Source organism: Marmota marmota, unplaced genomic scaffold (genome assembly GCF_001458135.2).
Source record: "Marmota marmota marmota unplaced genomic scaffold, marMar, whole genome shotgun sequence".
Classification (NCBI taxonomy): Eukaryota; Metazoa; Chordata; class Mammalia; order Rodentia; family Sciuridae; genus Marmota; species Marmota marmota.
Genome location: NW_026000240.1, coordinates 12,172,009 through 12,191,104, shown reverse-complemented (window position 1 = coordinate 12,191,104; position 19,096 = coordinate 12,172,009). Strand labels below are relative to the sequence as shown.

General features: G+C 42.6%; 1 protein-coding gene across 3 annotated transcripts in view; it reads right to left on the bottom strand.

Moving 5' to 3' along the window:
• Window positions 1-3,193: 3,193 nt before the first annotated feature.
• Mme (membrane metalloendopeptidase) overlaps window positions 3,194-19,096 on the bottom strand; it is a 123,891-nt gene continuing 107,988 nt past the window's right edge. For all 3 annotated transcript variants that reach the window (XM_048794224.1, XM_048794225.1, XM_015486928.2), the window contains exons 18-23: window positions 15,055-15,174; window positions 13,575-13,708; window positions 13,387-13,452; window positions 10,712-10,807; window positions 10,332-10,408; window positions 3,194-4,670 (exon numbers count right to left, since the gene is read on the bottom strand). In XM_048794224.1, the coding sequence (XP_048650181.1) occupies window positions 4,571-4,670; window positions 10,332-10,408; window positions 10,712-10,807; window positions 13,387-13,452; window positions 13,575-13,708; window positions 15,055-15,174 (593 nt within the window). In that variant the 3' untranslated portion in view covers window positions 3,194-4,570. The remainder of the gene's footprint in view (window positions 4,671-10,331; window positions 10,409-10,711; window positions 10,808-13,386; window positions 13,453-13,574; window positions 13,709-15,054; window positions 15,175-19,096) is intronic.

The window sequence follows — 19,096 nt, the reverse complement described above, 5'->3', positions numbered from 1 at the left end:
ACACAGGTGTACCCAGGTGAACAAAAGCGCGCGAGCGCGCACACACACACACACACACATGCACACACGCACACAAGCACACACCCTCTGGAGCACATGCTTTTTTCTCACTGAACCAGTGCAGACAGAGGGTGTCTGCCAGCCTCCCCACTCCGGGGAGGGTGTGTTAGAACCACCTGAGAAACTGTGAGCTGTGATTGTTCCTGAAGCAGGGTCTCCTGTCCCATGTCCCCTACACCAGCCCTGGGACACCAAACCGGAGAGAGCCCTTAAATGAATTAACAAACCTTAAATTTAGGGAAATTAAATTTCTCTTTTTTTTTTTTTTGGTCAAATTTCCTTCACTTTTTTTTCTCTTCCACATACCCTTCTTCTTCCTTTAAAATAACATTGTTAAAATGGCTTTTTAACACTAATATTTTCCCATTTTGGAAAAAGTAGAATTCACAAAACAAAACCAAAAAAAAAAAAAAAAGAAAGAAAGAAAAGAAGAGTCACAATGTCACAATACTACTACCCATGATGGTTGTGGTTAATTTTTGGCATATATTCTTTCCAACTTTTTTTTTTCATGACAATATTTTAACAAACTTGAAATGAAAATGCACTTTAATTTAACACATCTAAACATTTTCTGCTATTTGGGTTTTTCTTTCCTGTTCTTCTGGCCCTGTGAGGTTACCATGAATACTCCAGCACTCGATCTTGGATGTCGTGTTTTCGGGGCACAGTGCATTTGCAGCATATGTGAATGATTTATACCAATGCAGATGGCAATCCAGCACTTGACCCCACTTCTCTTCCTGGAGATAGAGTAGATTTTTAGCATGTACTACAAAATGAGATGATCAGACTGGAGATGAATCACATGCATTTATAGGGATTCAGGAAAATGCTAATATGCCTGATTCCTGGAACATTCGTTAGTTTCTGGATGGAAAGGAAATCCCAAGTGCAACACTGAAATGTGAATGTGAGGCCCTCCATGTCTACACTTCCCCAGCGGAGCCCATCATTATCTCCAGCAAAAACCAGCGCTTGGTTGTACCAGCCTTCCCTCATAAAACCAATATGGGTTTTGTCAGACAAAATAGAAGCACCACATTTTCTCTATGAGGCTGAAAATGATAGGAATGTTTCTCACTGTTTCAGCAAAACACAAAGGAGCTGAAACTAAGAAAACACTGGTAGAGAAGATCAGAGGGCAATAAATGTCTCCTTCATATAGCAGTCAGATGTGGCTCCTCTGTTCTCTTCACCAAGCAAAGGGTCCGGTTCCTTAATCCAGGGCCAGTGCACAGAGACCCTCCCTCCAGCGTTTGGCAACCTCCTCACCTTTTGAAAACAAATCCAACCATCAGAAAACGATGGTTCTCTTTGGAAGGAGGGGGTGTGAAAACAAGATGATATTGTTAAATAGTGTTATCCTCCATTTTTAGAGGTTTCAGTTTGTAGCTAGAGCCACAAAAGATCCATATAGTCTTAATGGATCTTAACACAGGAGGGTTGAGGGTTGGAATAGAGTGGACTCGGCCTAAAAGTGGTAGTATGAGAAAGGTTTGTATGTTGTTATTTTGTATTCCTGAGCCTGGAGCCTGACAACAAAAATTTGGAATATCCTTTCATAGAGTAGAATCTTATTTCTTTCCAAGCTGGCAGATTGAAGAGCTTGAAGAGTTCCATCTGTGGCAACAGGAATGATAAATGCTTTTGAGGAAATCAGCAGGTTTTTGCCCTGTGTAATGCCTGACACTAACAAACTCAACAAGCTGGGGTCCTTGCTCCTCACCCTAAAACGTGGTCTAATGGATCTGACGCATTTAAGAGGGGGTTGGGGTTGACCTTTTCTAGGTGAGAACCAGCAGAATGGAATGGCCTTTCATTTAGGTGGGAGAAGCAGAAGCCCCACAGAACACTCAATGGCCAAGGTCACCTTGCCTGTAGTGGCAGAACAGGTCTAGAACAGGGACACGTCCAGGACAGCATCCCTCCCACCTTGTTCTTGGCGGCCACATTGTCACAGTGGCCTGGATGTGCTCCCCCCAATATGTCCTGCCAACAGCTTCTTCCTGTCTCCATCCCAAGTTCCATCAGCTTCAGCCCTGGGGTCATGGCTTCTGAACCCTCTGTCCTTGCCCAGAACTCAGCATTCATTGGTGGAACTGGATTGACTCGTGAGATTCCAGGTATGTCTCATCTAATGTGGCTACTCCAGATGGCTGGCAGTGGTTGAGGGAGATCACAGGGGTCTGTGGGACCCAGGAGTACCAGGAGAAACTGGGGATGAACGTGTAGACATGGTGGGGGGATCACTACCCTGAACTTTATCTATGCTTAGGCTCCTCCCCACCAATCTGAAGTTTAGATACAGGCATCCAGGGACTGGAGGGCTGTCCCTCCACTGGGACAGGAGCCTGGTATGAGTTGCATTGATGTCTCTTCAGTTGTTGTGATGAGATAGAAATAAAATAACTAAAAGATAGCTGTTTTATTCAAAGCTGAGAGTACCTATTCCTCCAACTACAAATACCACTTAGGGTATGTTTAAATTTGAAGATGTATCGATGTAAATATGCTTTGATTTATCTGTGACAATGGCAGTGGTGATCAAGGGGAAAGGATGAGGATGTTCATTGGTTAGCCTGAAGCTACATCTTGAATATTTGTAATTTTTGCAAGACGTGGGGAAATGTGCTAATACGCAAGAATAGCTTGTCACTCGTAGTAGTTGTGCTGTTTGGAACAGCCCTGCCCAGGAAGCTTCTCTGGAGCCGGCTGACAGTAGGATGCATATGAATTCTGGAAGAGTCCCACAAGAGAATGTTCCTCTGCAATGTGAATGAAGGGTCTATGACTGGGGCAATAATAGAGCGAATCTCACAAATGTGGGGCTGGAAGGAAGGGCCCAGGTGGGAAAGAACCCACACTGACTGATTCTATTCTCTAAAAGCCACCACAGGCAATCCTGGCACGTGATGTGAGAGCCTGTGGACCCCTGAGGTGGCACCATGGGCTTCTGCCTCCCTGGTGCTGCTTCGGAGCCTTGCTCAGAATTCACGGGGCTGTGCCTTGGGCTCTAGGCAATTTCAAGTGTGTGTGTGTGTGTGTGTGTATGTATGTGTGTAAAATGTCTTAGTGACATTTTTAAAGGCAAACGGGCATTTTTCAAGAGGCAGTAAAATCAACACCCTTATTTTGGGTAGATTCTTTCATTTTCACCTTTTATTTGGAAAAATAAGGACTTTGGAAGTGCACCTCTTTTGTAAAATTTTAATCAGGTAAATGAAATGAGCTGAAATAGCCAACAGGACAGGAATAGAGAGGAGCACAAAGTCTCAAGAGATGGATCCCCATAGGGAAGAGGTGTCCTCTCCAAAACTCTGTGCCACCTACATGAATTCCAGAAGCAGGCCCATGGAGGCTTCCCACTGCCACTCAGAAGCACACCTTGCATTCTGAAACCAGGAGGCTCACACACAGGCTTGTGAGCAATGGGCTCCGAACTTCAATTTATTACCAAAGTATCTCCATCAGATGACAAACCCGAGCAGAGGTACATGGGCAGTTCTGCCCTTCTGTCTCAGCCACCCTCAGGGACAGATTTGCTTTGGAAAATCCTGCTTGTGACCCACAAGCATCATCCATCTCCACACCACTGTTCAGTGGCATCTCTGTCCTGAAGTTTGTGCTTAAAGCTTTCCATCCATTTATAAATTTTTAAAGTCTCACATTTTCATTTGCACATCGCTTTACGGATTTTGGTTCATAACTGCTTATCTTGGTGAGAAACTTTAATATTCCATGATTACCTATAATAACAGTTACTTAGTTGTAAATGTAATTAATTAAATATAAAAATTATTATTTATACATTACTAGAAATCCCTTAAAAAGACCAAGTGTTGAGAGACAGAGAGAGCAAGAAATTGTTTACAAAATTGCAGGGGCCCCAAGAATCTCTGTATCAGTAAGACAGATATAACCAAAAACAGTTTTGGGCATTCAGTTTTGCCCTAAGAGTGCTTAGAATAAAATGAAGGCTGAATGAATAACTGATGTATGGAAAAACTATGTCCATTCCAAGGCCCCCAAATGCATAAGAATTCTTTGGAAGAGTTTTGAAGAGCATAAATATTGCAAATAAAGGTAAAGAGGAGCACTGGCCGTGTGTTTTAAACCAGCATGTGGTGGCCGTGCTTTTGGTGCCCACTGTATTGAACCCCTTCTTTTTCTCTTTGATGAGAAACCCTGGTCTGGCTCAAGTGGTCAAGTTTCATAGGGACAGAAAACTGGCAGATCACAGGAGAAACAGAAATGAATGGTAAGATCATCTTTAGAAATGAAGCAGTATTTACACGGTGACACGATTGGTTTGACAGGCCTTGGACCCCTCCTGCTCCACACCCTTTCCGGAAGAACCTAATTTGATTGGTATGGTGAAGTTCTCATCTCTGTTAATCCCTCCAGGTAACTGCAGTGACCTAGAGGCCCCTGTTCTCTTGGCTAGAATGTTCCAGTCTTCTGTGCTGTTGACAAGTCCAGCCAAGAGCTGCTCTGCTTCTTGGGAAGATCACCAGACTCGGCATTTCTTCTCTGGGTTCATGTAGGAGTTTTTGCGGCAATGAAAGGCTTCTGAAAACTCTGCTGAGTTCTGCAATGTCCCAATAATCCTTTGACACAAACAAAAAAGACATCATTAGCATTGGCTACTCATGTCCACACCAGTGGAGAGCCCTACAGGATTTCTCTTTGTAGGCCAAGTCAGTAATTCTAGAATTTGAAATTTAAAAGGAAAAATAAACCTAATACAATGAGTCGATTCCTTGTCATTAACAGTTTTTCAATGGAGAGTTTGCGGAGCAGAAGTTAGTGAAAGGCATGGATTTTGGAGACAGGCTGCTTGGTTTGAACCTGGGTCACTAGGCCTCTCTGTACCTCAGTCTCCTCATTTTAAAAGTGCATATAATAATAGTTTCTGCACCTTGAGATTGTAATGGAGCATTAATCACCCATAAATGCTCTGTGTTTTCAAAATAAACAAACAATGCATATTTGCAATTGTAGTTTCGTAAGAAAAGTTTGGGTGAAGAATGAAATCAGGATTTTTTACTGTATTGTAAAAGGGCTCATACAATCATTGAAATATAACAGGCTTTTAATAGGTCTTTGTTATTTTCATTTTTTTCCCAAAAGGACTCCTTAAATATCAGAAACTGGATTCAGCCTGAATAACTGGAAAGGGCTGGAAAAATGCCCATGTCTTCTTATCTCTGCTCCCAATGGGCGAAAACAACCGTGTCCAGCACACTATCGGCACCGCACAGCACTGGAGGGAAGAGATGGGTCAATACAAGGATGTGGAGGGGACTGTGTCATGCCCAGCCAGCTCCGCCCCACCTCATCCACCTGGACCAGCAGCATGCTCCCTGGGGTGGGGGCTGGGGGCAGGGGTGCTGGGGCGATGAAGACCAGGAACGTCCTGATTGACAGAGCTCTCCACGCACACACAGCCTAGTCCCTGCCTGCCCCAACACCCATTCTGCACACACAGATATCCACTGGTACATGACAGAGGCTCCACAGACTGGAAGGCAGTGACAAGGTGGTGCACGATAAAGGCCTCTGACAGGCCTCCACTGATTCTGGAGTGGAGGCTCTGGAGGCCCTTGACCATGACCATGGAAGGGAGAGGAGCCACCTGGTTCACATGGAGCCCTCAGGCTGTGGGGGCCTCAGCAGCCACTGTGGCAGGTGGGAAGGCAAGTCCCCAATTCCCAGGCCTGTGTGGTAAACTCCTGTGCAACCCTAGAAAGTGGGACACGGGGCACTAGTGGGACTTAATTTCCCACCGCCTTGCTTAGGCCAGGGGCTGAGAGCTTGACTTATTTATTTATTTTTTTAAGTGCCCATTTCTTACATCTGAAATGTTCAAGAATAAATTCAGTTTTTCCACCAGGTGAGGATACAACGAGAAGTCTGCAGTTTGCATCCTGGAAGGCAGTACTCCCAGAACTTCCTAACTCCAAAATTCTTAGAAACTAGGAATTTTCACTGCTCCTGTCTCTTGGGCGCTGGGCTCACGTACTCTACAGGATGGAGGTGCTTTGGCCCATTGATCCAGTCCGCCTCCCAATTTAGGAAGCTCTAGACTCTGGCTAGGGGACAATCCTAATGGTGGCCTGGGTGTACCTCCCACTGGACAAGCTCCCTAGCTGATAGCACAAACCTGTGAAAGAACAAGAAGAACTGGACTTTGCTTTTTGTTTTATTAAGTTTTTTTCAAAGGCTAGTATCTTAGATTCATCACACGGGAACAAGTACTTTAGCTGCAATGCCCAAACCCATTTGTCTCAAATTAAAAACAGAAAAACACCTTAAAGACACAACCGTCTTTGGAACATAGGGGAAGTTGGAGAGGCAGGAACGCTTGACCTTGAGCACTCAGCTCTGGTCTCCCCTCCACCAGAAGACTTCACTTAGATGCATGCCAGGGCCTAACTCACTTTCCTGGGTCTCTAATGAATGTCTGGTGTTTATAACATCAAATCTTTGGATGGAAGATATGCATAACCATTTTGAAAAGTGGCACAGTATGAATAAACAAATCCTTTCTCTGAGAGTGAGATTGAATTTCATTAATATTACATAAAACAATTACACGAATTTCATGCTACATGAAAATTATGTGGCTCCTGCGTTGGCATTTCTAATAACAGAAGATGAAAACTTTGGTTTACTTGACTTGTTACTTCATTAAATAAAATACTTTGTTGTGCTGCTGCTGTTTATTGCCTTGGCAAATAATCACTTGTATTAAAAACATCTAAGAGAGGTAGAGTTGAGCATCTATGTGACCAAGAGTGGACTTTCTGACCTATAACATACCTGACTATGCCTGCCTACATGACTTGTTATGCATCTTTCAAAATGGAGCCCCACTGATGAGCACTTGCTCCACTGTATAGTCTCTCTCTCTTTCTCTCTTTTTTTCTTTTCTTCTTTTTTTTTTTTTTTTGGTACCAGGATTGAACCCAGGGGCACTCAACCACTGAGCCACACCGCCAGCCCATTTTTATATTTTATCTAGAGACAGGGTCTCACTAAGTTGCTGAGGCTGCTTTTGAACTCACAATCCTCCTACCTCAGCCTCCTGAGCCACTGGGATTATAGGCATGTGCCACTGTGCACCCAGTTCACTGTATAGTCTAAAATAAATAAATGCCTAACAGAGATTCTTAGGTAGGTGCTAAAGTCTGATAGGTGCTAACAGGAATCTTACAAAGCTCACCAAGATCCACCCTGATATTTATAAAATATCAGGAACGAATGTTAATATTTTAGGTAAATGGAGGAAATGTGAACATTTTAAAGAGGAGTTAGTGTAAGGATGCTAAACTATAAGAAGAAAATAACCCTATAACTTGAAAACAACTGCACAAAACACTACAAATAATATTCTTTCCAAAATATTGGAAACTAAGCTGTGAAAAACATTACCTGAGTTGTTTTTTTAGTGGTATTATTTCTATAAAGTTCTCTTTCATTTTCCTGAGTGGGAGATAATATTAAGTAATTTAAGCATGTAGATGATTTTGTCTATTTAGATTTGTTTTAAAAATTAACAGATCCCTTAATAGAAATATTGTATCTAAGTAACATTAGAAACATTGTTGTATATTATGTAGTAAATATTATAACAAATAATCACTCCCCAAAGTGCCTATGGATGACTAGCCAAATCTAGATTTTCAAAAAGAAGCCAATATTTAAATTGTGGACTTAATTTCTAGCATATTCAAGGGAAATTTTTTTAAAAACTCTAAAGATTTTGAGGTTTTATTTTAACATACATAAGGCTTTAGTTAAGAAGAATAAAACAATTCTAGTTTAGACCTAACGAATACACTTTTATAGATTTCATCTTTATATCAAGTATATTTTGCCTTTTGTTTTCAATGTCTGGCTATTTAAGCACAAGGTTACAAATCTCCCTCTATTTTGGAAATATTTTTACATACACCACCAAGCACAATTTTTCAATAGCAACCCAATGTCTGTTAGTTTTTAAAGTTCTGTTAAAAATATGTTTTACTTTGTAGAGTCAGGAAGCAGCCTGTTTCCAAAACGAAATGTAACCTCAACCTTTTGCCAAGGAAATCCCTTTACCTCCAGAGAAAATAATAATTTCCTTGACAAAAGGTTGGCATTCCATTTACCCTTCAAAACACACAAACACACTTCTCTTATTATGAATGAAAAATAGTCAAAGAGGTTGAAGCCAGGACCAAAAGAAAATCAAAGATACAAATAATTCCATGTATTGACTAAAACATTGTTTTCAGTTTAATATAGGGGGTAGGAAACAGCGTACTTAGCTCTGTATTGCTGGACCAGCTATCACTGATGTGCTGGAATAGGCAGGACATAATTCAATTCATGAGCCACAGAAAGCACCTGCCTGGAGCTGATAGGGAATGTCACAAGTCCACAACTTTTTCCTAAGAATTTTTATTCTGTTCAGACTTCTTATCTAAAAATAATCCTAATACTAATTTTCAAATATGTACATGTAATAGGCACATCACCCGCATTAACATTAGTCCTCTGCCACTCTCATGGTAACTTAATCCTTATTTTAAATGTCAAGAAACTGAGGCACAGAGATGAATAGCTAGTACCAGGGAAAAGCAGCAAACCCCTGATACAGAGACAATGTGAGAGTGCACCCTGGGTGTAGGGATGAACAGTCCTAGACCCACCATAGACTTTGAGGGTCTCACTCACCTAATAAACAACAAGAGCATAACTAACGGTCACAACAACAGTTTGTCTTGTCAAAAAAATAAAAAAATAAAAACCAGAACCAAAACAAAACAAAACCAAAAACCAAAACCAAAGCGTTAGATATGGTTCAGGAAATAGGGTTATGATGGGCAGGTAGAAAATGCATTTTTAAACAAGGAAATTTTTACCCAGTGGTTCAGACAGAAATGTTAATTCTTAAGAGTCAAATCTCTACCTATTGCAAAATTAAACTCACTCTCTGAGAATGGCAGATTCACAAGTATTACAGTCATATTGCTTCACTCCACTGGGGTCTTTATGGAGCCCTGATTTAGTTCACAGGACACGCAGGGCAAAGCTTTGACAGATTAGACTGTACAGTGCTTTGTGTGAGTTTACCAATGTTCTCTGGTATTCTCGACATTGGATTTGAGACTTCCACAGGAAAATAAAAACTTTTAAAAATTAAAACTAAGAGTTTCACGGGTAGAACATAATGGGAATTGATCCAGTAACATTTTTTGCTTTGTACCTATAAAGCAATTGATGTAACTTATCAGCAGGACTAGATGTAGCTCACATCATACAGAAAGCAGGCGTACAGTGACGGCTGTGAGTAAATGGGTTTCCAGAGAGCTCCTAAGGGGATGACGTCAACAGAGAAGGTACTAGAACATGCCAAGTGAGGTCTCTGACCTTCAAATGTGCCACTTCGGTACGTCATAAATGAACCTACTTCCTCAGCAGTGAAAGACGGTGTTTGCATAGATATTAGGCTGGGTTTTTCAAATTTAGCTCATTAGTTCCCTTCTGTCCTCAAACTCTCTTTTCCAACAACTCTATAAAATCTTCAGATTTTTATTCCCCTGCTTTTTTTTTTTCCTGGGAGGTGGTGTTGATCAGCAAATGAGTGATGAAGTGTTATGGTCCATGGGAAGGGGACAGCAGTCAGAATTCAGTCCTAAAACAATACATAGAGACTTAAGGAGTCCCATCTGTGGGCCTCTTAGACATTCTACCTGGTAAAGGGCTTGGGCTTCTACTCTCTCTTCCTCTCTGTAGGGCAGTTCTCCCTGGCATCCCTCATGGGCTGGTTTGGGACCTGAGCTTCACTGTGCTCCCCTGGAGCTTTAGAGATAAGGTTATTCCTGGCTGCAGAACCTCAGTTAGTAACAAATTTCCCTTTATGTTATATAGAATCTTTCTTTGCAATCTGGAAGTCACTGTTTCAGGCCTAAACCACTCAGAGCCTTTTAGATATGTGCTTTTGCTAGCTTCAGATGGAGCCACTGTTTGGGGACAACATCTCTGTTGGAACTCATCAAGCACTGAGCAGAGGACAGGTATATTCTGCAGAAGGGAGCGGCCAGAATGCTCATGTAAACCTTGCACTGAGGTGTTCCATCAGTCCCATCTTTGACATAAACACACAGAAGCATTGGGGTTTCCAAGTTTTATAGAACCAGAGTTGGAAAAAGCCAAATTCCAAACAGAGAAACAATGGCGCCAACCTTGGGTCACCCAGACTGTAGCTCACACCCACATACCTGAAATTGCCTGGACTGTGCACATCTGTTTTAATGGAGTTGACGGCATACTCTGGTCTGTAGATCCCACACCACACCTGGAGACAGGAGCAGAAAAAGCAGGCAGTGTGCTCAGGAAGGTGGGCGAAAGCAAAACCAAGTGATCTCTGCATCCCTCAGCTACTGACTCCTCGGGTAATGTTTAATGAAGGGCAACCAGGGAAACAATCATTCATCACGAATATGACCTGACAATCTGTCATAAACAATGGGAGTCGATGGAGTCAGATTTCCTGCCACGAGTGATTAAAATAAGACCACTCAGCATGCAGTGTCTAACTTACTGTGAAATCACAACTCAGAAAGGTTTTCATGTTTATCAGTCAAGAAGGAGGCGATACCTGGGCAAAGTTCAAGAAGAACAGTTGTCTGTGATTCAGGTCAAGTCCAGGAAGTAACTTTTCTTCACCATTCTTTTTAACATAATTCTGATAGGCCTGGGCAATAGTAAAATAGAAACATGTTTACAATTTCTAAATTTATATATAAACCTATTCAAAATACCATGTAAACAAGTAGTTTACCTTTTATATCAAGATCACCCCAATACCTTTTAGATATGGCAATGTACAGCTATTTCCTAAATTATGAAGAAGGCTAGAATTTGCTTATAAGGGCAATGACAAGAGGCAATGATAAGAGTAATGATCAATAAACGCCAGCTGAATTAGAGGGTAACTTAAATAAGTGGGGAAAAAAGTACACATGTGTGGTTCTAGAGGCCCTGCCGGGGGGCGGGTGGATTGCCAAGGGACTCATCTGCATTTGCTATGTTTAGCTTGGTTACTACTCTTGGCAAAACAGAGTCACATTGGACTCATTTGAATGTTTCTTGCCAAAACTCAAGGGAGTCTTCCGAACCCCTTGGAGGCCCAGGATCCTATGAATCTAGGGAATCTAAGCAACCATTCTGGCTCCCCAAAGATAGGACAAAATAGACTAAATCTCAATTATGTTAAGAGAAAGGAATTTAGGTGATTTAAATGTCAGTAAATATTCTTAATCCATAAGGATTTATAGACAATTGTAAAAAAATTGCAGTTTTTCTCTATTGAATTTATTTCAAAAGGGATTGACAGCGAACTTTCTGGGATGTGTCATTTTCTCTTTCTTACAAAGGAAGGTGATTAATTAGGCAATGCATTCCATTTCTTTCTGTTCCCCATCAACACAGAGTTTCTGAACCTCTAGGTGAAGACTCCGTGGTTAGGTGTGGGGAAAACTCCTTCTCAGGGAGCTCACGATCTAGCCAAGGGGCAACGCATTCATATAAAGAACTCATGTATTCGAAGTATAATAAATTATTTGCACAACTGTAATTTGCTTCATTATTGTAATTGTGTCCTGGCACTGGGTGAGGATCTCTGTGGAATGACCAGCAACCCAAACTTGGACTGTAGTTCAGAGCAAAGGATCCTCAGTCTGGCTGTATGTTAGAATCACCATGAGGCTGCCAAGAGTGAGAAGGCCTCCCACTTCCAGCCAAGGTGGGGTGGCAGGGGCTGAAATAATCACATGACAGACAAGATACGAAATGGTGATTGGCATATCACTGAGCATCAGGCAAAAAGGAAAATGGTCCCTGAGAGATGGAAAAGGAACAAAGTGTACATATGGCTGCCCTCTCTCGCTGCCCGGTGAGTTCAGGCCACATGCAGGGAGGGGAAACTCAACTGAACTGAGCTGAGGGGCAGCTGACAGTCTGGAGTCACTAGGAGTAAAATACTGAAAAGAGAGGACAACAGAGGTTGCAGACGGTCACCCTGATGTGCTCCACCAAGCAGAGATCTGAGATGTGTGAGAGCTACTCAGAGCCAGGAAAGATGGCCCAAAAGTCTGAGAGATGAGAGTGCCTGTCGCTCACAGGACAGAGGGGAAGCTGAGAGATTCACAGCAGGGCTCCCGACAGAGGGAATAACTGTCCCCAGCCTGAGCACTCTGCTAATGTCACTTAACGTGTTGTAAAAGCAAAACCAAAGGTCAAAACATTTCTACAGAAGTTAACTCTACCCTACAATAAAGCTTGAGGATATTTATAGAAAAACAAGAAACAGTTCACACCCCAGGAGGTAAAATGCACAGTGTGTGCCTTCCAGCCAACAGATGGCAGAAAACACACCAGCCAGCATTCTAAAGCAGGAAGGTACAGGGACTCCCTGCTCGGGGACCTTCAGCTGCTCCAAGCCTCGGACTCTGATCATTCATGGTCACTGCTGACTGCAGGTCCTCCATTGTCCCTGCACATTGCCCTGACAGTCACCAAGGTTCCCTTCTGCCCTCTAACCTGACATTCCTATGTGAACAAATAACTCTGCATACTCCTCCAGTCCAGGAATACGCAATCTACCCGTGGCATTGAGAAGCCTGGTTCTGGGCCCCTTTGGCCATCCCAGGTGGACTCTGCTCACTCCCTCCTGCGTGTGCTCCGGGGATTGGGGAAGCACTCAGAATCACCCTCACTCCTCCTCGTTGCCTCCACGGGCACCCTTCCTCCACCCTTTTGTGAAAACCCCATGTGCGTCCTCTGTGCACACGGCAGTCCCTAGCCGGTCCTTTAGTTCTTAGATCATCAAATGACACCTTTCATGGAGGGTGTGTTGCCGTCTCTCCAGCACCCAGACTGGTGCCCAACCCAAGGCAGAGCTTTCAAGGAATACCTGTCAAAGGCAAGAGCAATGTAAGGCAGCTGTGACTCCCAGGATACTGTGTTGGGGACAGCTAGGCCAACGGCAAGGCCACGTGCTAGAGCCACGCCAGCCCTAACTGCAGCACTGGAGACGCAGCATGCTTGCTTGGCTCCTTGGCTTTTGGGAACCCAAGAGCATGGCGTTCAGCTCTGTCACATCAACCCTACTGACCTGTGGCTGGCCACAGTGAGGATCCCCTTGCTCCTAACTTACATTCCTCATCTAATGATCATAGTACATGTGTCTTTGCAAAGATCTTAAAATAAGTGGTTAAATATAATAAATATTCACCCCTCCTCATTAGAGTGAAAGAAAATACCATCACTCACTCTGTAGGCTTGGCCAATGCCTCCATTATCGGCAATGTTTTCTCCCAGTGTATTAAGTCCATTGAGCTGTCAAAAAAAAAAAAAAAAAAATCCTCCATTAGGATGATCGTGCAAAGCGCCAGTGCTCACTCATGAGTGAGTGAACACTCTGAGGCTCTTCTGAAGAATTCGAGTGACGAGTGACGTACGTGCTGCCCGCCTGCCAGGTCCCAGGTGAAGTTTCCATACTGGTGCACCATGCACTGGGACAGCTCTTTGAAGTTATGTGCAGACTGTGGCGTCCACCAGTCAATGAGATCGCCATCTTTGTTAAAATTCCTGCCTGCAACACATTTATTTAAGTCAAATGGAAACTCATTGCAAAAGTTGCTTATCTTTATCTTGCAGAGGCTGAAACACGGCTCTGTGGACAACACTGGGCTGGACAGAGGAGAGAAGTTTCTGTTCTCAACCATGGAGTGGGCAAAGCCCAGACTGTCAGCGCCTGCCACGCTTGTGTGCCTGGGCTCTCGGTATCTAGACGAGGCCACAGACCCAACACCCTTCAATCGGCTTGTGTTGTTGGGTGGCTTTACCTGCATGAATCTGTCGTATTCACTATGTTGCTCTTTATTCTGGCACCTGCCACATTCCCAGGCCCCTCTCAGGTCCTGTGGCTTCCCTCTACTTTGAGCACACCCAGCAGTCTCCTCTTTCTTCCAGAGCTCTCCTGCCAAGCCTCACCTACACTGATCTTTCCCTTTTCTGAGCTCTAACCACATTTCCACATGCCAAGTGGTTTGATACTGAACTTTATCATCTTTTTATCTATAAACAGGAAGAGGGCTTCAGAGCCGTACTATTCAACCTACTCGCCAACTCCACCAGTTCCTCGCTTGTGTCTGTGCATGAGCATTTCATGTGCTTCTGTTTGTGTTCCATTTGAAAAGTGCAAGCTGTTTTTGCACCAATCTGCTAAGGCTGAGTTAACAGATGCTTAGCCAGGCTTTTTAAAGACTGCACCTCTCCTGTCACCTTCTTCTCTATGGCTCTCTAACCTTGGGTCATGTTAATGCTTATTTTTTTGCTGTTGTTCTCTTCCTACTATTTTTCTACTTGTGAAATAATCCTGTTATAATTTCAATTATCACTTTACGCACCTCTGTTTCTCCCAGCTTTCATTGAAACTCTAAATCTACTTTGCCATTTAGAGCAGCATATAAACATGTAAGTGTCTATTGTTTGCACAGGTCTAATCCATGTAGTAGGTTTAAGATTCAAACAGAACATCCCCAACTGATGGCAGCTTAATAGTCTTATGGGCACCTGGAGAGGAGAGGCCTTCATCTTTTATTTCTCTTTTTAAGACATGACCCTGCCCTCTAGGATCACTGTGCAGCCAGGGAAGAAGACCCACAGCACTGCTGGTGCTGACCAGTGCCACCGTCTCTTCTCAACGTGAGCAGTGCTTCACTCTCCCAGTACCCAGCACACATCAATCCCCACATGAGTCAGCATCTTGTAATCTCCTTAAGCAACAATTTAAAGGGAACTCTGAGAATATAATCAAACTTAGGGCGATGATACACTGACGAATAAGTGTAGTGTTCTACTGCTAAGTTATAACAACTTCTAACCCGATTTAAGGGGATGTATCTCAGCCAAAGGAGGATACCAGCCGGGCTTTACCATTGTCATCGAAGCCATGGGTGATTTCGTGTCCGATGACCATGCCGATGCCCCCGTAGTTCAGCGAGTTGGACTGGTGGGCACTGAAGAAGGGGGGCTGCAGGATCCCCGCTGGGAAGACTAGAAGAGAGAAGCTGGTTGGAGGTCACTGTGGCCTTATTTGTCACACAACACCAGGCCTGGGCCTGGCTGTCCCTTTGCTTGCTAATGTGTTACCACTCTGCCAGTGTTATGTATATAAACATCTTCTGTGACAGAAACACATGCCAGTCTTTTATTACTGATAGCAACAAAGAGATCAGCCTGGAGTGGCACCATAATCTATGATTTATTCATGGCAATCTACTTTACGATCTCTTTTTAAGATTGTTTTTTGCTGTAAGGAGTTCTGGACCAGGGAAATTTATAATCTACATTCAGAAGGTCCTTTTCCCCTTGTAAAAATTTGGAAGAAGTAGTTACTCAATAACGCTGCACTTCTTCCGACGTTATCTCTAAAAATGTATCCATCTATGACAGCATCTGAAATCCACAGTCATTCCTTCAAAGGTGTCTCTCCATCACATAACCCTATTTTACTTTCGTCAAGGCACCTATAATCCTTCTTTGTTTATGGTTGAGTCCTTGCTTTCCCTCTAATCCCCCCCTCAAATTTCAGCCCTCGGAGCCAGAGATCCGTGTGACTGAACACACACTGTTTGTGGCTTTCTGGCTCATCTGTGTTTAAGCTCCTCATCTCAGAACCGCCACACAACAGTGCCAGGAGCACAGAGGGAGCTGGGAAGTGTGCTGATGAAGGAGCCATCGTGGTAAGTTGTTAGGGTCTGTAAACAAGTCAGGATGGCGCCTGGCATTTTGCCAGGGGGAGTGGTTTGTGAAGTAATACCAGTGAGCCATTAAGTATGGAGATTCCTTATTGGTTGACTGCTGTATCTAGTTTATGCTAATTAAGATAAGCTGTGTGGAATGTATATATACCCCTCCGGTCCTACAATAAACGGCTCCCACTCCTGCTGTATCAATCTACACAAGTTGTTCATCACCCCCCCGGTTATTTTGCTGCAGCCGGACTGCGGCAGTAAGTGAATACACGGACAATGATGTGGTCCTAAAAAGCTCAGTAAGCGAACTGGAGTCCACGTTGACGAGCTCACGTACTTGCTGACCTTCTGCACTGGGATGCAGCACCCCGGGATGCACCTTCCCTTTCTCCTAGTAGTGTCCACCCTTCATCTCTGGTGGTCTGACTACTGTCAGCCTCAGAATTGTTCATTTCCTGATTGGTCTTTCCATTTCCTGTCTTACCCAATGGAGATCTGCCCTGATTTCAATCTAGCCTCTTAATCTAAGTATGGCTTAACGTGCAGCCCTGGTCTTGGATTCTCTGCTGCAGAGACACCCTGGTGACTCTCCATGCTCAGCAACTGAACACTGCATCTTCTTCCTGGTCCTGGCTCCGTCATCACCCCCTGCTCTTCTGTGTCCTTCCTCTTCCTGCATCACTCTCTCTATGACCCTCTTATATTAAAGTGCCCAATGACACTTTCACTGCTGTAAAATAAACTCACAAGGTGCCTTTATTCTCTTGCCTTGGAATATATTTCCCCTGTTGAACAAAAAAGATCACTGCTTTGGGACAATGCTATTTAGAAGTGGTTAATCTTTGACCTTGTAAATGAATTAAAATTAATGCTTACAGTTTTGTTATTTTTGTCTTTCATGCTTTAAAATTCTACTCTCCATTGAGTAACTGAAATATCGTGTTCTGTAATTGAAAAAAAATCTTCAGCAGCAATACCTGTTATATGCAAAGCCCCGGGCTGTTGTTTTGTGGTCCATCAAGAGTATAAGAGAGGGACTCTGACCATAAGAAACTTAAGAGCTGGTTCACATGAGCAGTAATGTTTCTTTGTCTTATAGGAAGGCTATACATGACCTAACCTTGCATGGATTTCAGGGACAAATATTAGTTATTTGTAGAGGAGACTTTATAAACACCCTAAACAATTTAATTGCTCCCCAAACTTTTAAAAAATTGAGAAGTTGCCATCACACTGAAATGGCAAAATAATTTTAAAAAATACTTTGTCCTTGGAGAAATTTGATGAAAGTTATACCTCACGTGTAGCTGCCTGAGCTAAACAGTGCCAAGAAATTATTTTTAGCTTAAAGTCTAAAAATTATGTGCAGTACTTTATTAACTTAAAGTGAACACTATCTCCCACACTATGTACTTTGATTAAAATCCACCCATTATATAAAATGCTCTTATGAAATGTGCTCTCAAGACTAAACATTAACTAAAGATCCTGCTGACTTAATTGTACCCTTCGATGTCATTCTTCAGGCAAGAGATAAGATTTTTATGGCTCATATTAAATACTAGTCTCCAAGTTCAACTTTGCAAATTATGACCTCCTCTTTTACTCTGTCAGCCAAATCCCTGTAATGAGGATTTTCCCTGCTGGTCTTATGGCTGTTGCTCGTGAACTTCACAACTGTTGTTTATTAGCAATTGCTCAGTTGTGCATTTTTTAATGTTCATGATTGTCAACAAGTTAATTAATTAAATTAAACAAATGAAACAAATGAGTGGGTTTCCTCTACCCTCTTCTCAGTCCCATCACCCCTGCCTTCGCACCTTCTCTGGTTTATTTTTTTTTTAAGGCTGCAAGCAATTCAATTTTAGAATATTTCTTATAAATTCAAGTTTGCACTCAGTAATTTTTTTTTTTGTACCAGAGATTGAACCCAGGGGCACTTAACCACTGATGGCCATATCTTCAATCATTTTTGGAGTTCAAAGCCAACCTCGCTAAATTGCTGAGGTTGGCTTTGAACTTGTGATCCTCCTGCCTCAGCCTCCTAAGTGCTGGGATTATAGGCATATGCCTGGCTAGGTAATTTTGTTGTTGGAAAATGATTAAACATTCTTTTTGTATTAAATGGAATAACATGTTTGGAAACACTTAATTGTTAAGCCTGAAGCCAATACTCTTAAGAATAAAAAAGACATTTTAGAAAATCTAATTCAAGGTATTAGGGGCCACATGGTCTGAATACATGACACAACGCAGACATTTCTGAAATTGAAAAAGGAATTGATGTAAAAATTTGATTCAGTTTTAATGAAAAAGGAGAACACCACCGTGTTAGGACTTTCCATTTGACTTGATCAATTCCTTGAGTCAGATTTTTACATTCAGAATGATGCTTGAATAGTGCCTGGAATTTACAGAGAAATGCTTGACAAAATATTCACGTGCAGCTTTCCTAAGGGCGTGATGTGGGAGGATTCCGGAGCTCTGGGAAGCAGGTGTGCTGGGAAGGGGAGCCCTGAATCCCACACACTCAGTGTGCTTTCTAGCCCTGGAAACTGTGTTGATGTGAAGTGTAGGGTGCCTACGAGTTGGGATGTGGCTACTTGCATGAGTTCTAACCAAAGGTAGGAGTCAATGGAAAAGTAGAAATTATTGATATGAGTCACTAACTCCCTTTGTGATAATAAAACAAGCACTTTTTAATGTAACAACGTAAGACAACCCATTGCGTGAGAACTGTATGCAGTGTAATTTGGGGTATGTGTGTGGCAGGGGTCATTTATGTGGCACACACTTGGCATCGATTCTGAGATGGGTATCACATCACACCCATTAAGATGCTGTGGCAGAAGGTGTGTGGGTGTGTACGTGTGCATCCACACACACATACACACACACACATTTTTACTGAGGAGGAAGATGGGGAGATGAACCTTCACTCATTTTTAGTCAAGACTCCCCACTTTGAAAATTTAAATGCATCATTAAAGAGAAAAGTGCACATCTCAAAGATATCCCCTCCTGACTGACAGTTTCCCCTTCTCTGAACTGCTGTTATTAGCAGACGAGCACAGGAAAAGAGCTTAATGTTTCTTATTCATATTTTCATCAGAGGAGTTTATCTTGAAAATTTTTCAAAAGGTCTTTCTTATGAATTAAGAATTTAAAGCCAATTTCTAGATTTTCCAGATGATAACTGACTACTCTGTGAAATGTTAGCC